This window comes from Symphodus melops (genome assembly GCF_947650265.1).
Source record: "Symphodus melops genome assembly, chromosome: 5".
Lineage (NCBI taxonomy): Eukaryota > Metazoa > Chordata > Actinopteri > Labriformes > Labridae > Symphodus > Symphodus melops.
In genome coordinates, this window is record NC_136695.1 from 23466518 (window position 1) to 23484490 (window position 17973).

The 17973-nt window shown below is 40.5% G+C and overlaps 1 protein-coding gene across 6 annotated transcripts in view; it reads left to right on the plus strand.

Annotated features, from left to right (window-relative positions):
• arhgef1 (Rho guanine nucleotide exchange factor (GEF) 1) overlaps positions 1–14958 on the plus strand; it is a 42239-nt gene extending 27281 nt beyond the window's left edge. Inside the window, exons 9-32 of one of the 6 annotated variants that reach the window (XM_079344535.1) lie at positions 19–130; positions 337–406; positions 611–640; positions 1012–1212; positions 2024–2165; positions 4054–4221; positions 4638–4694; positions 5236–5426; positions 5521–5667; positions 5935–6017; positions 6279–6404; positions 6613–6727; positions 7541–7641; positions 7809–7883; positions 7975–8050; positions 9180–9347; positions 9440–9527; positions 9617–9724; positions 9913–9965; positions 10073–10216; positions 10337–10462; positions 11240–11418; positions 11893–11997; positions 12264–14958. In XM_079344535.1, coding sequence (XP_079200661.1) covers positions 19–130; positions 337–406; positions 611–640; positions 1012–1212; positions 2024–2165; positions 4054–4221; positions 4638–4694; positions 5236–5426; positions 5521–5667; positions 5935–6017; positions 6279–6404; positions 6613–6727; positions 7541–7641; positions 7809–7883; positions 7975–8050; positions 9180–9347; positions 9440–9527; positions 9617–9724; positions 9913–9965; positions 10073–10216; positions 10337–10462; positions 11240–11418; positions 11893–11967 — 2635 coding nt within the window. In that variant the 3' untranslated portion in view covers positions 11968–11997; positions 12264–14958. The remainder of the gene's footprint in view (positions 1–18; positions 131–336; positions 407–610; positions 641–1011; positions 1213–2023; positions 2166–4053; positions 4222–4637; positions 4695–5235; positions 5427–5520; positions 5668–5934; positions 6018–6278; positions 6405–6612; positions 6728–7540; positions 7642–7808; positions 7884–7974; positions 8051–9179; positions 9348–9439; positions 9528–9616; positions 9725–9912; positions 9966–10072; positions 10217–10336; positions 10463–11239; positions 11419–11892; positions 11998–12263) is intronic. The other 5 variants (XM_079344536.1, XM_079344537.1, XM_079344538.1 and 2 more) reach the window with 5 other exon arrangements.
• Positions 14959–17973: the final 3015 nt, after the last annotated feature.

The following is a 17973-nucleotide window of genomic DNA, read 5'->3' on the forward strand; positions in this document are numbered from 1 at the left end:
CTCTAACCTTTCCTGTAGCCAATCCATCTTTGCAGCAGTGGTCTTTTACATGAAGCACCTCGGTGTAAAAACCAGAGCAGTCGATAGTAAGAAGTCCAGAGGAGGCTTCTTCAGGAGGCAACTGGTGAAGGTACGCTCCCATCACCTCTACAGAAGGATTCAATACATATAACAGTTCTATACAATACGGTAACAATAAAGTAATTAAATATCAAGTACTTCACTACTGTCCTTCTCAATACATTTTTGTTTGGTAGCATTTATCATTCTGAGCCATAAGATGTACTTCTTTCTTTTAGTCATTTTGCTAATTACATTATTCAATAATCTCTCAAGAAGAAGGATGAACCCACAAGGTCCAAGCCTAGAGGAGTGTTTCCAATCCCCAGCTGGATCGCAGGAAACAGTATGTATCTCTACTCTATCTGTACCGTGTATTTTACCCGAGCAATCTCAGAATGATTTCTCAAGGTATTCACATGTAACATTTAGTGTATATTTATAATTGGGCATTAAAGTGAAATAAATTCTTTCAGTATTTTTAAATGTTGATGTCCATGAATCTTTTGGATATGAGAACTTGTTGTCCTGCATTTCTCTCCCGTTACAGCTGATGTCAAACCTAAGACGGAGGCTGAAGGTACTAGTCGTCCAGGGTTCCCACACCCTAAACCCTCTTATGTGTAGAATGGTCACTTCCCTACTAATCGTCCCACGAGCATGCCTGCATGTCCTGAATGATACTAGGGGGATATGGGTGTTTGTTTAGTCAAATTAGTAGTACCAAAAAGCTCACACATTTCACACTCATCTTGTTTGCAGCCCTGTTGGTGTTCCCTTCTTACCTAACTAATCCTTTAATTTACCACAGAGGGCCTAATTGCACCGTACTCATCTTGTTTGTGTGTTTCTTTTACTGACTGAAGTGCTTTTGGTTCTATTTTTTCTGCACCCTGCTTTTAGCTGGAGTTCAGCTATCTTAAACAAATTTGACACTTTTCTTCTTCCCAGCGGAAAAGGAGAAGGTCACTCCAGAGCGCAAGGGTCTGGCTCCTGGCAGAGGCTCCCTGACTGACTCTGCAGCCCCCTCCCTCCCCAACAAGAAGTCTGGTTCCAGTGCGAACCCCGCCTCCCTGCCGGGGTTAGAGATCAGTGACGGGTCAGGCAACAACATCATCCCCACCAACAGTCCTAAATCTTCACAAACCGATGGTAAGCTTGCTCCCTGGGTTGCTTTGATGACATCTAAAGTGTGTCTTTTTGATCAGTAGCTAAACTCTCTTTATAGTAGCTTTAGCTTCTTTAGCAACCACTTAGTGAAGATGGTAAAAACATGCTATTAAAAAAAAAACCCATCAGAAAACCACACAGTTATTCAAATGTCATGTTAATGTCCATGCTTAATTCTATCTATGTTTTGGAACTTGTGAATGATAATACAGGATTCATGACAGTGCATTACATTGTATTTTGTATTGCAAACAAGTATTAACATTAAGCCTTCAAAAATCCTGCAAGAAGCATACAAACTGTTCATGTTTGAGCAGAATAAATGGACTGTGATATTATATGATAGGCAGACTTGTACAATTTGTAAATTAAGTCAAAAGTATAAGAAAAAACATAAAACTGTTTGAATTCTTAAAAACAAATAACATGTTAAAGGCCTCTTCAAATTTGACAGTAAAATTACTTCTGAATTAAATTTAACTATTTGTCATTTTAGCAGAGGTTATGAAACTATTTACTGGCATATTGAAAGGTACAACACATATTTTGTTTTTCAGTTGCATAGTTTAATTGTTTTTGTAGCATCAATTGGGATTCCCTTTTTTTGACACCAGAAATTCTCCTCCAAATGTGCTGCTTAACATAAGACAGCTCATGTGTTCCATATTTTGTTGGATATTTTGGCACCTGTCAAAATAAAAGCAAAGTCGCATGTACTGTTTTCTTTTTATTCCGAAAAAATGCAACGTGTAACCCCTCATTTGCTCTATCACGCTCTCTTCTGATCTTCCAGGGCCGTCAAGTAATCGCTTGGAGCCTCCGACTCTGTCAGACGGAGGCGACGTGTCGCCTGTCGGGCTGGCTGGAGGGCTGACTATCGGGGAAACTTTTTTAAGCAACGAAACTCCTACAGAGGAGAATCTGGAGAAAGACAGGTGAGGAGGAAGGAGACGGTATACACTAACATTCAGAGAGTGACAGTATAACTGCGGGGTAGTGACTGTGTGCAGTAGGTGATAGTAGTCAGACTGTATGGGACATGTTCAGTCAGGACAAAAAAAGGGGGAGGTGTCTGAAGTGCTCAGGCTGAGGGAGCGTGGTAAAACTCCCCCAGCTGTCTGTCCCTGCTGTGTGCAAGCTTCTGTCATGCTGCCCGTCGCTCGCTCGCTAACAGAGCCTGCAGTTCTGTGAAGGACCCTCAACAGGTGAACTTGGACCCGGTCTTCCCTACAAGCCGTATTCCCTTCCTCCTCTTCCTGCCCTCATCCCTTTCCCCTCTCTCAATGGCATGTATGCTTTCTTCCTAATACCATTCTGTCCATCCTGTGTTCTTTTTTTTGTGTCCCGTTTGCAACACAGCTTCATTGCATTTTTGTTGTTGCATTTAGTCGTTGTTTGTGCAGTTCTGGTTGTCTTGTGTTTTTTGTTGGTTTTGAGGCCTTTACATCAGTGACCTCTAATACACCTAGACATGTGTAAGGGGCCGTATTAAAGTGGAGTCTTTCTCTGCTGCAGCTTTCTACCGTCTAAGCAGTTTTGGCTTTTTAAGGAAAGCTATAAAATGATGGTAACACTGCAGTGTTGATAATTTAGACTTAAGTTTGGTTTAAAACCGCTACATGCCTCCAGAAAGGTTTAGAGAGGTCTAGGTTTGAGACTGTGCCTATTTTAGTTTTTTATAAAGCAAACAATAAGTTTATCCTGAAGTCTTTGTCACTCACCACATGTGCTTCTCAAGGTGTCTGCATCTGTTGTGGCCAGGGCTCGCCCTCCGTCCTGCTTGTCTCCACAGTGTGTGCGGTTCCATGTTGTGCCAGGGGCTTGGCATCCTATTATTTGGCATGCTACTCTTGACAGTGGTTCAACTCGTTTGGTATATAATGTTGAGTTTGACGTTGCATGTTATGGTTGTTACTTACTGGCTTGCAGTGGTTGGGAAAAAAAGGCGAGCAAGTAACAATGTGGTGTCCCGTGTTTTTACAGAAGGAAGAGGTGGGTGTCTGCGCCTTGACAGAGTCACGGACATGCTTCAGGCCTCACACTGATCAAACAACACACAAGCAAAGCACACACAATCACATGCAGACACTCCTCATATTGAATGACAACTTGATTCACAACACCAACACATGGCTAAGTATCGTGTACCTGCCTGTGAAGGATTTAGCTTGATTGTTGAGGTCAGTTGGATCCTTTTGAATGGATGTGATGCAGGTCGTATGGAGAAATGTTGATTATAAGTGACCATTAAAGTTGGTACAAACTTTACTTAGAAGCAATGCATGGCTACTTTGTGTACTTACTATTCAGCATTGGCTCATTAAATGCATTCAAATGGGGCCATGCCTATAGTTAATGAAGCATACTCTTTATGTTTCATTGTCTATACAGTACATGCATGTCATATATTTACTTAGCATGATCACACATTTTCTGTTTTTGATGCAATCTTTTTTCTTTTTGTGTGAATCATCATTTGCTCTACTGGAATACATTTCTTTGCCTCATCATTTCCACAAAAATCTGTAAAAAAGATTTGACTGCATGTGACTTTAATATGTTCTCTTCTATGGTCCTTCCCTTAAAAAACACATTTTCCTTCTTGTATCCCTTCTGTCTATTATTTTTCTTCTTTTCTAAATGTTGTTCTTTATTTCTCCTTGTCCTCACTCTCTCTGCCTCTCTTACTTTTTGCGTAACTTTTGGTCCTTTCCTGCATTTTCCTCCACTTTCTTTTTCTCTTTCACTTCCTCCTCCCTTTGACTATTCCTCTATCCTTTCTCACCTAATCCTCTACCCATCCTCTCCCACCTTCCTTCCCAGTAGTAGGAAAGTGGGGCGTAGCGAGAGTGCCCGTGTGGACCGGCACTCCTCACGACGCCGTGGCTCTTCCCGGGCCAAGCAGTCTCGCTCTCGGAGCGATGTGGACCTCCAGCCACCATCCGCCACGACGACGACACCTTCACCAATTAACCCCCAGCACCTCCATCCGTAAGATGGACAAACCCCTTATTGAAGTGTCTCTGATCGGAGCAGTGCACAGCAGGGACAGACAGGATTTCAAACACTGGCAGATATTACAGAAAGAATACTGCTGTTTCTCATTCAGAACTGGACAACAGAAACAAAAAAGATTTTTCAAGTTGGAAGGAATGTTTAAACCTGTTAGAAACAAGTAGTAGTACTCTATTGTTCCTTTAGACACAACCTTGAATCAGTCTGACGTTAGGTCTCTATGACTGACCGATGATTTGTCTTGAATCTTTGACCTGCGTTGTGACAGACATGCTGGGATTTTCTCTGGACGGTCAGGATTTAAACTGCAGGGTTGAGTAAACATTCGTGCCTTTCAGTTTTTCATGAAGGGTTCATTAGTGCACCAATATTTGTCTTTGATTACACAACAGGATCAGTCGAGCTGTGTCGTACCTCAGAGGGGGGGGTATTGAAAAGGAGGATTCAAAGTAAGCCATTCCATTTGTTGCAGCTTTTTTTTGTTGATATGTGGAGCGTGAGTTCACTATAACACATAAAGATTCTTCAATTTGTTTGGATTGAGGGAAATGCATGTGTATGATACCAAAAGTACTTTCAGTTGTTGTTAAAACCTTCAGTTTACTTTATTAACTTATATTTGAAATTGTACGTTTCATAGCCAGTCAGCTGATTGCTTTTGCAGAACGATATCAATCCCAAGAAGAAACTTCTTGCTGACATTAGTTTGAAGTCTCATCTTGCGGAGAATAAAACAGGTCATGGTGGTTAGTTTATCTGCTCGAGGCTCAGGCTAGCTTTTTACCTTCTCTACATTATTTAATGGTCGGACATGCCTGGTGTGCATATAGAAATACAGTCCGCTGTCTGTAGTGGTTGTTGGTGTACAGTCAACAACCTCAATGAATCCCACAAGAGTGGGAAGTCTTATGTCTCTTTACAGTAAACTGAAAACCATGCTGTATGACCCTCATCTAAATAAATCTGGCTCACACCTCTTTTTTCTCGCAGTTCCGATGGACTGGTTTTTAATCCGGAAGGGCCCGGTCACTCTCCCACCAGCCCCTCCCCACAGCTGGAGGAGATGGATCCCCGCCTCTGGGAGTTTGAGCAGGACCCGCCCAACTGGAGGGAGCTGGCCTCCCCTGAAGCCTTGTCCAGGCTCAGCAAGAAAGAGACCAAGAGGCAGGAGATCATCAACGGTGAGGAGGAGAGAGACGAAGCAGCGTGTGCTGACAAACCAGGCTGTAGTGTGTGCTCTCTTTTACTCACCGTCTGTCCTCTCTCGCCTCTCAGAGTTGTTTGCGACTGAGCATGCCCACGTTCGGATGCTCAGTGTCCTGCAGACGATTTTCTCCAAGCCTTTGGAGAAAGAGGAGCTCCTGACCTCCACAGAGCTGGCTGCCATCTTCCCCAACCTGGATGAGATCTTTGAAATGCACTGTGAGTGTTTCTGCCAGAAGGCTGCTTTGATTTCAAATCTCGTCAGAGTCGGACACATGATCTGGCTGTGTAGCGCTCTCTCTCCAGAACAAGGAACTTGAGCTAACAGCATGAAGCTACTTGTGTTGTATGTTAATCCAGTGATAAAGGCATATTATATACAAATGTTTGAACCGGATATAACTCGATGTTTGTGTGTCATCACCTAGCCTTCAACAGTGCTCGCTCAGTGTGTTAAAAAATCCAACAAAATGTTTTTGTTACCAGATAACTTCTACGAGAACCTGAAGAAAATGCGTTTGGATGACAACTTCATCGTTAAATCCATCAGCACCACAATGCTCAACAGAGTGAGTCACCCTGTTCCCCCTTTCCCTTAACGACTCAAACTGATATATCTGGTTTAATTCAACATCATCATGTGCCAAAGTCTCATTTTGTAGAAATCCCTAAAAGCTATTTATCACCATCATATAGTTATCCTTCTGCTCTCCCAGTCCTCTCTCTGCCTGCCCATCTTTTTTTCCCTATTGTTCTTCTTGCCAGCAAAACACAGTGTGATATTGTGTGTTTTATGTATTTGTGCGTTTGTGTGCGTGCGTGTGTTCCAGTTTGGAGGCACAGAGGGGGAGTGGTTCCAGAAACTGACAGCCCGTTTCTGCAGTCACCAGTCGTGGGCCTTGGACCAGATAAAGAACAGGCAGAAGAAGGAGCCACGCTTCAACTCCTTCATACAGGTAACACACACACACACACACACACACACACAAAAAGATACACTGACTTCAAAGCATTTTTTATAGATTGAACAGGAAGGTGTGTGGATCCTCAGAATCATCGACATGCAAGAAATAACATAAGTGGTTTGAACATTTCAATCCATTCACAGTGTGTGTGTCTGTGTGTGTGTTTGCTTGTGTATGTGTGTTATTGTTTAAATCTCAGGAGGCAGAGAGTAAGCCGCAGTGCCGCAGGCTGCAGCTCAAGGACATCATTCCCATCGAGATGCAGAGACTGACCAAATACCCGTTGCTGTTGGACAATATTGCGAACAACACAGGTAGGGGTGTGTGTGTGTGTGTCTCTGTGTGTGTGTGTGTGTGTGTGTGTGTGTGTGTGTGTGTGTGTGTGTGTGTGTGTGTGTGGCTCAGTTGTCATGGCAGAATGGCCATAGGGCCTACCCTAAAATATTAACATCATTAATGAGACCTTTTTGTTTTGACATTATGAGGTTCTGAGCTCAGTATTAAAATCTACAAAAGGGATGTGGAGGTTTTAAACCAAATCCTGTCATGTCACTTTATCAGCTGGAGAGACGTTTATATAATGATACCTGAATAACATGAGTTAGTAATTGAATCATGTAGTTTCATTTTAGTTTCCATAGTAACCTAGAAGCAGATGACAGATTTGCAGCACCACCCATTGTGCTTTAAGACATCCAAACTAAAAACCATGAGTGTAAAAAGAGATGTATTTTTACATCTAATGGAAAATATATCAAACTGGGCTAACTCTCCCAGGGAGGGAGGGAGGATATTAAAACTCTTGAAAGTAACATAAAGGAAATATTTCTCAGAAGTTTCATCCACTGACTGATGACCAAATGTTAGTTTTCCAGCTCAGCACATTTTAGTTCAAATGCAGCAGTGCAGTATACAAACATTTAAGTGCATCTGTCAATCTATATCAGAACACAGGACAAATGAGGGTAATATTTGCCCTCCAGTCTTAAGCACACCAACAAAACACTTGAACAATCGATTACTGTCCGTCACAGAGTCGCGTGTACACTTGTGATTTATGGCTTTAGTTTGGACTCCTCTGTGAAAGCAATATTTTTTTAACCTGTGTGTTTTCTGTCTCTCCACAGATGACTCAACGGAGAAGGAGAGGATCCAGCAGAGCGCAGAGTGCTGCAAAAAGATCCTCAACCATGTCAACGAGGAGGTCAAAGTGATGGAGAACCTATTGGTGAGAAACACACAATCCATCACTGAGCACACTGTTATGTGGTGATTGAGCACCAATTGGAGTCTGCTAAATTCATTTTGAGGCCTCTGAAGGTCTCGGCTTGTTAGACGACGTCTTCTGTCCATCCTTCGTCTGACCCCCTCACCTTTCTCTTTGTCTGTTCCCAGACTCTGAAGGTCTACCAGCGTAGATTGGACACATCAGGGCTCAAACCCAGTAATGAGCTTTATACTGAATATAAGGTGAAGGAGCAAAGTTTGAGTACACTCACTGCTGCAAAAAGGTTGTCCAACATTTTTGCTGAAAGAAGTTTCTTTCTTCTTCCTTTTCTAGAACATCGACCTGACCCAGAAGAAGATGCTTTATGAAGGTCCTCTGACCTGGAGAGTCACAAAGGAAAAGGCAATTGGTAATTATTTTAATGTGTGAGATAACAGACATAGAACTGCCTTTTGTGCTTATTTGTTGTGTTACTGGAATAAAGACAAACAAACATCATCATTTTTTAACAGAACGTAGTTGAAATTGAATTGAATTTATTTGGAAAGACTAAACAGCGGCATCTGGTGTTAAAAGTGGAAATGCAAAAAAACTGCAGTTCTTTGACTGTCCACTTGAGGCTTGCTCCAAAAACCAAGGAATCTACATTAGGTCCAATGTTAAAATGCTCATTTTTACAGCATGGATAAACACATCCACCTGGGGTAATTATACTTATTGTTTATGTTGATGTAGATCATTTCTTTATAGGTGGAAACTGTACTGGGCGGATGTTTTTAATTGTGTTTAGATTTTATTAAGAGTTATGCTTTTTTATGGCCGTGGCTAATTTGACTGACAGGCTGGAGCATTTGGCTCGGCTTCAATTATTATACCATTTAAGTGTCAGCTTTGTTTGTGTCATTTAAAAATGCAGACTGGATGATGAGCTCCATGGAAATGTTTCAGGAACCAAGATATTCATGCAGAAATGAATTGAAGTCACCTTTTCTAATATGGTTATCCACCTAGTTCCAATAAATCCAATAAATGACGTGACTGAGGTTACCTACATGTAAAGAGTTAATGGGAAGAATGCATCAGGCACAATGAAATATTTATTATTTTCATTTGAATAAAAACCCTTGTAACACTGCCTCCCACAAGCAGAAAAAAACAAACACAGAGCATGATTTATTCTGGGATATTTAAATTCTTTATCAGTGTTTCTGTTTTCATTTCCCTTTTTTAAAATATGGAGATAAAGGTTTGCTTTAAAAAGAAAAACCAGCTGCATTGCGGTGGCTTTGTATGAGATCTCACTACCCCATTAACTTCTGTTTAAAAAAAAACAAAAAAAAAAACTGTTTAATTCAATGCTCTTACCTAAGTTTAATTTCAGTTTTTTCAAACTTGGGAAAGTCCTCTGCAGCCTTTTACCTGAAGCAACTGAACATTAAGCTTTAGTAGTGACATGTGAAATAGGTTATGTTCAATAAATTATGAAAAAAAATCTAAAGCTATTGTAATTTAAATAAAAATGTCTCTCTGTCTCCAAGAGGTGCAGTGCGTGTTGCTCGGGGATCTGCTGGTGCTGCTGCAGAGACAAGACGACAAGATGGTCCTCAAATGTCAGAGCAAGAGCAACATCGCCATTCAGGAGGGAAAGCAGATGCTGAGCCCCATTATCAAGCTGGACTCGGTTTTTCTTCGGGAGGTGGCTACAGGTGAGCTTTACAAAGTATATACACAGATGGATAAATAAATACAGTCACTTCCATTGTGGGATCAGCTCAACCTTCTGTTTCTGCTTGTTAAGATCGGAAGGCCTTCTATGTCATATTTACGTGGGACAGCGGTGCTCAGATCTATGAACTGGTGGCTCAGTCTCTTGGAGAGAGAAAGATGTAAGTGTCAGCGAGGAAAAACAAGGATGAATCCTGTTTGTGTTTGCTGGTAAATCACGAGATGAATTGTCTGGTTTTTGTGTTTGCAGCTGGACTGATGTGATAAAGACAGCAGTGGATGATCTGAAGAAGAGCGGAGCACCCATGAGGTTGACGCTGCCTCCCGGAAGCGGAGGACCTCCCTTCAGTCCTTTCTCGTATGTGTGTGTGTGTGTGTGTGTGTGTGTGTGTGTGTGTGTGGATGCGCACGTGTGTGTGCGTGTGTGGATGCGCACGTGTGTGTGTGTGCACCTACTCTGTGAATAAAAACAAGATATATTCATTGCCTGCCAGAGTTCACCCATCTTAAAATATATCATTTCTTTTGTCATTTTCTTTCCGTCAGACTGACTGCCCCTTTGAGCCCGACGGAGAATGGAGGTTTGAAAAGCAGCAGTGGTGAGATGGCAGGGCTTTATCAGCAGAACACTTAAACAACGTTGTTATTATTTCACATTTGTTAGAGCTTGAACCAAACTGAAGGCCTGCCCGGTTTCTGTCTTCAGATCGAGATAAGGACAGCTTGACAGATGACAAGTCCTTAGACCCCCGGCACAGGCTGATCGATTTCCTGTCGGACAAAGGCTTCGACTTGATCGGCCACTCGAACAGCGATCAGGAGAAGGTGGCAAACAGTGCTTTGGATGAAGGTGAATGCAGGTCCTACTTTTGCTTATCATAGATGGCTTTCATATAAACTAACTGCCCTGTCTTTTATAACAGCTTCCATGTCCTTTTAATAAAACAGCCATTTGTATCTCCTGCGTTAGTCATGTCGCTGAAAAGGCTGTTGATCGGCAGCATCAGCCTATCGGAAGACTCGCAGCTTGATGAAGAAAACGGAGAAGACCAATCAGAGCGGCCCAGCCAAGAAACAGATAGCTGTCTGTCAATAGGTAGGATTTTTTGTAGCCGAAAATACATTCATCATTTATTTAATTTCTTGCAGTCAAGCAGATGATAAGATTGAAAGCACTCTCCTGTTTGTTTGGTAGCTAAACATGATGCTAAATCCAGCAGCAACTTGAGCTTAGAGTAAAGACGAGCAGCAGGAGAAAAAGAAAACTTACTCAAGCCTCAAGTTTGAGGAAGTAAGGGATTTCTCAATGCCTCATAATTGCAGTGATTGTAACACTGTAAACTTTGGATGTTTATTTATATTTATATTATTTCTATGCTAAGCTAAACTAATATTCACCTCCTGAAGCCGCTGTTCATTTTCAAAAGAGAGGTGAGATAGTATTCATCTTATCAACTAATTCTCTACAAATGTAATGATCAGACTCTTCCTTTTACAAATCATGTTTCTCGAAGAAAAAAAAAAAAACTTCTTAACCTTGTCCAGAGATTGTTTATCGTCTTCAAAGCTTCTGTAACGTTTGTGTTTAGTTCTGCTTCTGTCCATTATTAGAGACTTCAGTCTAGATACAGGCGTCAAGTTCATTTATTCCATGACCTATTTCATCTTGAATCCATGTTTGATAAGAAGATTTATTTGAAAGGTTTTGAGACTAAATTATATTTCATAGTGTTTAAACGAGACTGTTGCACCTAACCAAACAAAGCCTTAAATCAAAGGTTTAAATAATGTTCTCTATCAGTTTTACTGGTCCCCAGGATTTCAAAACAGAAATGACTCTTGACACGTCTAAATCCAGTGTTTCCATCCACAGAAGACGGCCAAACCACAGACAGAGCAGCAGAGGAGGAGGAGAACGAGAACTCGTGTGGTGCAGGGATGAAGGGAGAGGAGGAGGAGAGCATCAGCGCGCCCCTGGTGCTGTCCCAGGAGAGGATGGACGAAGTGTGCAGGAGGCTCAAAAGTCTGCAGGAACAACTCAAGAAACTACAGGTGAGGGGAGGTGAACCGAGAGAGAGAGAGATGAGAATGTGGAGAAAACCTCGCAGAGAGCAGATAGTATTACGGGGCAGATAAAGATGAGAGACATAACAAAAGATGGGAGCCAGCTGGAAAAGAGACACACAGTCAAACATGGAGGATTTCACTGAGGATAACTTAAGTAAGGAGCGAGCTGTGGTGTAGTTTGGACAAATGGGGCCAAAATGGCACAAAAGAGAAACTAGAGAATAGAAAACCATTTAACCACTGCTGTTATTGCTTGGCTCAAAATTGCTTTGTGAAATTGGACTTCTCTGAAAATGGCTATTATGTCCAGCGCTTGCAATGGGATGTGTCAGAGAAGCAGCGAGGGAGACGAAGAGAGGATGTTAAGAGGAGGTTGAAGTGTGTGTGAGTTGGGGGGGGGGGGGGGGTGCAAGTGCCTGTCCTCGGTTTCTAAGGTGTTATTGATTTTGTGTGTTGCAGAATGTAGAAGAGGAGCACCACAGACTGCAGGAGGCCCTTTCCAAGTTCTCTCTGGAGGGGGGAAACTTCCAGTAAGACACCACCACGCCACCTGCTGGCCTTAAGGTGAGAACGCTGAAGGGAAAATTTAACCTGAAGTAGAAGTTATTATTAGTTGGGGGGGGGTTTTCTATTTTAATTTTTAAGTTTTTTTCTTCAAGTTCTGTTTAATTGTTCCTCCTCCACAGTTCTGGGGAGGGAGTATTGGGATGTCTTCCTTCCTGTACTTCATCAAAATGCATAATTTGTGTAGCTAAATGCAACTCAAACTGTAATATGTATAGAGCAGTGGAAATAAAGGTCATTGACTGTTTTTCTTAACTTTTCTTTAGATTTTTACTGGTGCTGGTTGAAGTGCAAGAGTTCCTTTTCAGTGGCTCTACCTGGAAAATCCTAAATCCTCACACCTGGACCTTTGGCTGCCTACGGTGGGCTTTTGTACACAGTGCAGTGGTTCAGTGCTGAATCATGGGTGGTGCGTGCAGGTGTAAGTGCGATTGTTTGTGTCCATTCTTAATAGAATGGTACACAAACGGGACCTCCTACTTTTAAGAGAGGTTGTTTTTGTGGATGGGTGCCAAGAAAACAAAAACTAAGCAATATTTTTCTGCAGTGAGGAGAGACGCTGCCTAACAAAATGTCATGATTGTGATCTGCTGTAACACACATACGCACAGGAGAAACACGTGTGCAAAAAAAAAAAAATATATACATTATTGCCAAAAGTAGATGTACAAAAGATGAAAAATGAGCTCTGACCAGGGGAGCCTTAAGGGGCCAATGTATTTGAAGATATATTGAAACTACTACTGCTGATGTATAGTGTTATTTCTAGTCTATGCCAAAGTACCACAGAGATGCACTTTGTTCAAACCAAACAAGTCGACACCCACACTGTTTGTACAAAATTTACTATATTGCTCTCTATTCAGTTCAGTTTGGGCTTCATGTAAGCAGCCCGCGTTATTTCGAAGATTGCATTCATGAAAGTGTGTGTATGTGTGTTACAAAGTTTTGAACTGCTTGTTTGGTGGGTTCTTATTGTTCCAAGGTCAAATAGAAACATTTATAAATAGTGGCACTAGGTAATCGATGCTGTCAATAATGGAGATTTGTTTGTATTCACTGCTTTTATTTATTCCTCTGTGGGGTCTGTGTGTTGCCTCACCTCAGTGAGACTGTTACAGCACTAGGCCAAAGTGAGACAGAGAAAAGAAAAATATATATGAGTAGGTGAACTGAGAAGAGAGACAGAAGGGGAGCGGGTTCAGAGGGAAGTTGGTTTTGCTTTGGTTCATTTGAAGCTAGTTTGGACGTGAGGAGATGTGTAGAAAACATGAAAATAGGATTTGCACTCACTGGACTGGAGAAGACAGACACACACTGACATACACAGAGAGCCCAGTGCCAGAAAAGTTCTCTCAAAGGTCTCTTAATGTTGGCTGTCTACTTCCCCCACACAATCTTCACAGCCCATGGTCCAAACCACACTCATAATACATCCTATAGTATGACTACAGTCACATGTTACAAGTAGAAAAAAAGATGTTCTTGCAGTATTTGTGCCAAAATGTAGCCTGTAATGTCTGTCTTTGTTTTTTTTTTAAACAGACTGATTGTACTTTGATCATGATAGTGACATTTCTGAGGAGTGGCATGACTGTCTGTGCACACAGGACCAAAGATGTAACACAGATCCTCAGACCAGATGTTATTGTCTAGCTTGGACTATGTAGTGACATGATGCTGCCAAAATCCCCCCAAGTCCAAAATGTGGTCAACGTAGTGAAGGGATTCCAAAATTATATAAAAGAATAATGCACGTCCTAAGCCCTATGACCAAACCAAAACCAAATCTGTAGGTCTGTGATCTCCTGGAAAAAAAAAAGAAAAGTTGTTTGTTTTGGCTTAAAATGTGCAACTCAAAGCTGGCGCTTCGGTTCTATCCTCAAAAAAAGGACTTTTAAATACAGCTTGTGCTAATATGAATGCATGACAAACTGTTCCATCAGAAAAAAAGACCGCAAGTGAAGCCAGATGAGGATATAAAGGAAACTGAATGTTTTGAAGAAGGAAGACAGTGGTCTCATCCCAAAGTCCCTCTCAGCAGTACTGTAATCATGATCACTTCCTGATACGCATTCTCATTGTTGTTGCCCTTACAGCAACACTCCCCCTTTCACCTTACTGAATCTCAGTATGAAATTATGCAAATAATGGTTCATTATTCCTTTGACGGTCACAAGTTAATGATATAAGTTTGTGTTTTAGCATCGCTGCGATCTCTTCCTGTGTCTTTCTCATAGAAATAGTTGAATATGTAAGAAAAACTCAATGTAAAAGTAACAATTAACATCCCCATTTTGTTTTTATGAAGCAGCACATCGTGATAGGACTCTCACCTGTGACTGCATGATCACCTCATCACAGTCTATATTATGTTAAGTATTTCATTTGATTTACTTTCACGGGCCCAGGAGGTTTTTGTTACTGTTTCCAAACAAGCTTTTGTAATTATGTACTGTGCATTTGGCCATTATGAAGAGAGAGGTGAGACTTGTCTGTAGCATCGTCTATGAAACAAATGAAATGAACAAAAACCCAGTGTAAACCTGTACTGTGGTTAACCATCTAACCAATGGAATACATTAAAAGACATTGTCTCCCAGAAATGTAACTTACAGGCAATACTAGCTCTCTCTCCTCCAGATGCCTTTTCCTCATGAGTTCTAAATACAAATACCCAGATGTATAGAAATGTATTTATAGAGTGGCGCCTTGTTCAGACGATCAACTTCTGCTTAAAGGGCTCCTGAGTCTGTAAACACAATCAAAGTCATCTTGGTGGAGCTGAGTATAAGAAAGACCTAATAAGCATTGACAGCTCATCCCAGGATTCAGATTTTGTGTCCACATCCATCACATCAATAGGACTCCAGCCTTCCATCAACTCAGAAAAGACACTGCTTGTTTTTTTGTTGTTGACATGTTGTCTTATCTATAAACAATGAATATGCAAGAACTATACTGTGTATTTGGCTTTTTGATTTTTTTTATTGTGTAAGATGCTCTTTAATGATGTACACTTCAGGAAAATTGTGGTACGTTCTGTTTTTTAATTCTTCATTTTTTTTTTTTTAATAAATTGGGGAAATAAAGTCCTGTCTTGTCATTTCATACACTTATAAGCTCCATTTAGTTACAGGTTAGTTGACTTGACTCTGTATCTGTGGTCTCTAAGGTCACTCAGTTTTAACTTGCAAATGTAGGATGTTCCAAATTCACTGAAGCGTAAATCCTGACAGTGAAAACCAAGAAACCAGTGTGTTCGTGCGACAACAACTCAGACTCATTACTGTTGTATGAAGAATTTGATCTGCAACATTTTGTTCCGTTTTCTCAAAGGATTGATACATTTTAAGCAATGGGGAGAGTCACAAACGTTCTTCTCTGCAGCTTTGTTGGTGAGTCAAATCAATTTAACACTCATCTTAAATTCTCCTGATACTGTGGTGAAAACAAAGAACAGTTTGTATTGAGGCAATTATTTTAATGGTTATGTAGAAAATAAACTTATCTTCATATTAGTATGTCAAAGCTGAATATATATATATATATATATATATATATATATATATATATATATATATATATATATATATATATATATATATATATATATATATATTAGAATACTTGTAAACGTGTCTTTTTTCTGCGTTGAGTTCTGCTTCAGTGAGCCAAATCTCCTGTCAGAGCAGGTGGTGATGTTATCATGTTGGCTCCAGTTTGGTTAGTTACTGTGCACATTAAAAGCGTGTTTTATTGTCTCCATCTTGACTTTTAAACTCTATATGTCTGTAGTGCTTAAACAGGTTATTCAATTTGTGCAAATATGATTAAATCGTTCAATGAATGGGGGTTCTAAGTAAAACCATCCTTTGACGTATTACAAAGTTGTATAACACGCCATGCTCCTTCCACAGCGGTCATCGCTCAGGCTGAGGTGACCTTAAAGGCAGACAGCCCCTTTTTGTGGGTGCAGGACAATCAGTCAGCCGTCCTGGAGTGCTGCTACACCAACAAAGGGAAGTTGGAGAATTCCACCTGGGTCCGATTTTTTCAAGACAAACAAAATAGAGGTCAAGTTGTTGTGAATAAGACAGATCGTGTGATTCCAGATGTAGACTCCAACAAGTCTTGTGGCGTCCTAAAATTCCTCAATGTCCAGAAGAATGACTCTGGCATGTACAAGTGCTGGCTGGGGAAAAGCGAACTCTTCACACATGGCACCTACCTGCACGTCTACCGTGAGTGTTTCTGTGAGTGAATGAGAAGAGAAACAAATGTGTGTGTGTGTGTGTGTGTGTGTTTAAAAGAGAGAAATGGAGTCAAGTGAGCTCTTAGTGCTACTTACACCTCATAAGCCATAAATCCTGTTAACCAATGTCTAACAGAGCTGTGTGAGTACATCATTAGGATGGATCTCTCTCCTCTCACTCTGCTGCCCTTTCATTTCCTTTAAATAGCGCCAAGATGTTATCAAGCTAATATGCAGAATATTTGTCACACATTTTGCTTCATAATCTTATTAGATACAGATTACACAAATGTAAAACAACCACTAAACTCCTCTGGGGATTATGTGTGAGATAAATACTACATGAGTGAGTTTATATAAACACACCCAATGATGCTTAATGTATCTGTATAAAGACCAAGTAAGCTTTTTTTTAGTCATTAAACAGTTTGCCTGATTTTTTTTTTTTTTTTTAAAACACACATCTTTTAAATAATCATGCTCATTTCCTAAGAAATATATGCATATTGTGTTTGTTTTATTAGAAGCACTGGAGAAGACGATAAACCTGAATGAAAGCACCAAAAACAAGATCCTTATTGCTGAGGGAGTGTTGCTGTTACTGTGTGTGATCCTGCCTTCTTTCACTCTCCTCCTTCAGGTCAGAATGACACATTCTTATGACTCACTGGATGTTTTATTTGTTCACCTTTTAAGCATTATTAAGCCAGGAAAACCTCATTGGAATAAAAAAAAGAGTGTCCTGGTCAAGACAGAGCATCAGCACAGTAAACGCAGTTACTGTCAAACAAGCAGCCATACATGCACTATATTTATTGTGTTCTCAGTCATCCAGGCCATGATGATGATGCATGTATAAAACATCACCATAGTCCTGCATGGACATGAAAATGGCAGCAACCATTCTCTTTTGAAATCAAAGGCAGGGTTGGATGCTGAAATAAAAACAAAATATTTTAACCTTTTCACCAGCGGATGGATATAAGTTGTAAAAGTGAGATTTATCTTAAAATACAAAGAAGTAGTAGGATGAAACAGACTCAATCTGTGTACCCTGAGAAATGTTAACATACATCCATCAGCCAAACCTTAAGTATTGATGTTGAGATAGATAGATAGATAGATAGATAGATAGATAGATAGATAGATAGATAGATAGATAGATAGATAGATACTTTATTGATCCTGAGGGAAATTCAAGTTTGGGTAACTCCTTAAATTTCTCATACACCATTAACAAACAGGCAATATTGGTTATTTTTCGTTGGTTATTATTGGTTATTCTATTTATCAAAACGTTGCCCCTTTTCCAACATTGTGAATTTCTGCTTTTCCCTCACAGTCAAAGAAACTTAATGAACTGGAGAACAAGAAAGTGAAGATGCAAGAGGAAAACATATATCAGGTGAGCTATAAAAACAGGTCACACCCTCTCTGAGTCACACATATATCATGGCAAGTTCATGAGAAATACAAGACCTGTTTTTAAAAAGGGAACAAGGATAGGTATGGACATGTTGTGTGACTAACCAGTTGACATTGTCGAGGAAATTATCAAGAGTTGACTCCACACAATAAGACTTCTTAGACTCAGATGGCTCACGTTGATGAAAGTTTATACATCAGATGAATGCTGCAGGAGACATGATTCAACATTACACTTGTGGTTCAGTGTCATGCTCAAACATAACTGTCAGACACTTCCAAAGACTCATGTCAAG